Raw genomic sequence first — 2,058 nt, 5'->3', positions numbered from 1 at the left:
CAGTACAGGTTATTTAAGGGGAGAACTTCATTGTGAAGAATATAAATGTCAGGTTGTAATAAAAAAAATATGCACACACCTGGAAACATGAAAGAAGCATCTGAATAAAGGCATGCCTAAATATTTCCAGTGGGTCCAATTATGCAACTAGCAGACATTCCTTACTACTTTTTAGTCTCTATGACACGATCAGTTCTTTCTGTGGCAGTAGATGCAGAAGCCCCTGAAGACCAGAGAGTGCCTCCTATGAGCAGAGCTGAACATGGGATAAAGTTCCCTCAGCTTTCTCAAGATACATGGTGATGAATTGAGAAGATCATTCCATTATTTTTCTTTCCCAAACTTTTCTTAAAGCTTCTTTCACATCCTTGTTTCTCAAAGAGTAGATAAGGGGGTTGAGCAGTGGGATCACCACTGTGTAGATCACAGCAACTGTGCGGTCTTGGGTCAGGGAGTAGCTGGACCTGGGGCGCAGGTACATGAAAAGTGTTGTGCCATAGAAGAGGCACACAGCAGTGAAGTGGGAAGCACAGGTGGAAAAGGCCTTGAACCTGCCCTGGGCTGAGTTCATTCTCAGGATGGTGATGAGAATTAAGAGGTAGGAGACCAAGATGGTGAGGGTACAGCTCAAAAGGTTGAAACCAGCAAAAATGAAGAGCAAGATTTCACACAGTGAGGTGTCCACACAAGACAGAGACAGGATGGGTGGTCCATCACAGAAGAAGTGAGTGACCACATGAGTACCACAGAATTTCAGACTAAAGATACAGCTTGTGTGGATCAGAGAATTAAGAAATCCCGCACCATAGGATCCCACAATCAGAGAGGCACAGACCGTAGGAGACATGGCAATTGGGTAGAGCAGGGGGTTACAAACAGCCGCATAGCGGTCATGGGCCATGGCAGCAATGAGATAACATTCACTGGTGGCAAAACCCGCATAGAAAAACATCTGAACCATGCAGCCTAGATAGGTGATCACCTTCCTCTTGGCCAAGAAGTTCACCAGAGTCTGGGGGACAACCGTGGAGGAGTAGCAGAAATCCAAGAAGGAGAGGCTCTTCAGGAGGGAGTACATGGGTGTGTGCAGCATGGCACTTACATGGATCAGAAGAAACATGACTAGATTCCCCAGCAGTGTGAAAGTGTACATGCCCAGGAACACCACAAAGAGCAGCTTCTGGAGCCAGGGGTCCCTGGTGAGCCCCAAAAGCTCAAACTCAGTCCCTCGGCTCAGGTTGGCTCCTTCCATATTTCTTCAGTGCTCTGCGACGTGGAAAGAGAGGGCCACCAGAAAGAAGTGGAACACCCAGGGGCTCTCACTGGTTTAATTCTGCCCTAAGGACAGCCTTCTGAAGATTGCTCTCACCGAGGAAGTCTGGCTTCCTCAGTGGAGTTCTGTCATAGAGAAGTTCTCCTCAACTTGGCTGATTAGTCAGTGAGGAAGCATTACTTGAGCAGCAATGGAAAATAGAAAAGAAATATACACAATTTGATCTCTTAGGGATCTTAAAAAATTCTAAATAATGAAACAATTACTTACCAAAAATTTATTGACCATCTTCTATAAACTTAAATCTATGTTTTTCCTGTCAGGAATTCAAGTATGTCTGACTTCAGGAAGCCTATATTCTAGAGACTATATATTTTGTGTTTAAGCACACAAGTTCTGGCATTGGACTGGCAAGGTTCCAAACTGAGACCTCACCATTAGCCAGCTGTGTAACCTTGGGAATGTTACTTAACCTTTCTTCTGATTTTCAGTTTTCTGTAAAATAGGGATAACAACACTAATCTCAAAAGATTATTGTAAAAATTCAATGAGTTAATTCATGTAAAGCACTTGAACAAAGCCTGGCACTTTGAGAAAGAATGTTAGCTTTGATTATTCTTGTTGGAGAGAGAGATCTAACACAAAACTAAACAACAATAAAAATAAATAAATGAAACAGTGACAAGATTTAGCAAACAACCTATCACCAAACAAAATAGAAGAGAAACATGTACTAAGTGAGAGGGACTAAACAAGCCTTCAGAGGATCCGGAGAGTTCTAGAGG

The 2,058-nt window shown here is 43.1% G+C and overlaps 1 protein-coding gene across 1 annotated transcript; it reads right to left on the bottom strand.

Moving 5' to 3' along the window:
* Positions 1–316: 316 nt before the first annotated feature.
* LOC122443292 (olfactory receptor 5AU1) lies at positions 317–1,690 on the bottom strand. Its single transcript, XM_043471297.1, has one exon. The coding sequence runs from the start codon at positions 1,250–1,252 to the stop codon at positions 317–319; it is 936 nt and encodes a 311-aa protein (XP_043327232.1). The 5' UTR covers positions 1,253–1,690.
* Positions 1,691–2,058: the final 368 nt, after the last annotated feature.

Source organism: Cervus canadensis, chromosome 6, assembly GCF_019320065.1.
Source record: "Cervus canadensis isolate Bull #8, Minnesota chromosome 6, ASM1932006v1, whole genome shotgun sequence".
NCBI lineage: Eukaryota > Metazoa > Chordata > Mammalia > Artiodactyla > Cervidae > Cervus > Cervus canadensis.
This window is presented reverse-complemented; position numbering and strand designations above follow the sequence as displayed.

Bases quoted from the DNA above. Each gene is read 5' to 3' on its own strand.
- LOC122443292 (XM_043471297.1), bottom strand. From the start codon at position 1,252: ATGGAAGGAGCCAACCTGAGCCGAGGGACTGAGTTTGAGCTTTTGGGG.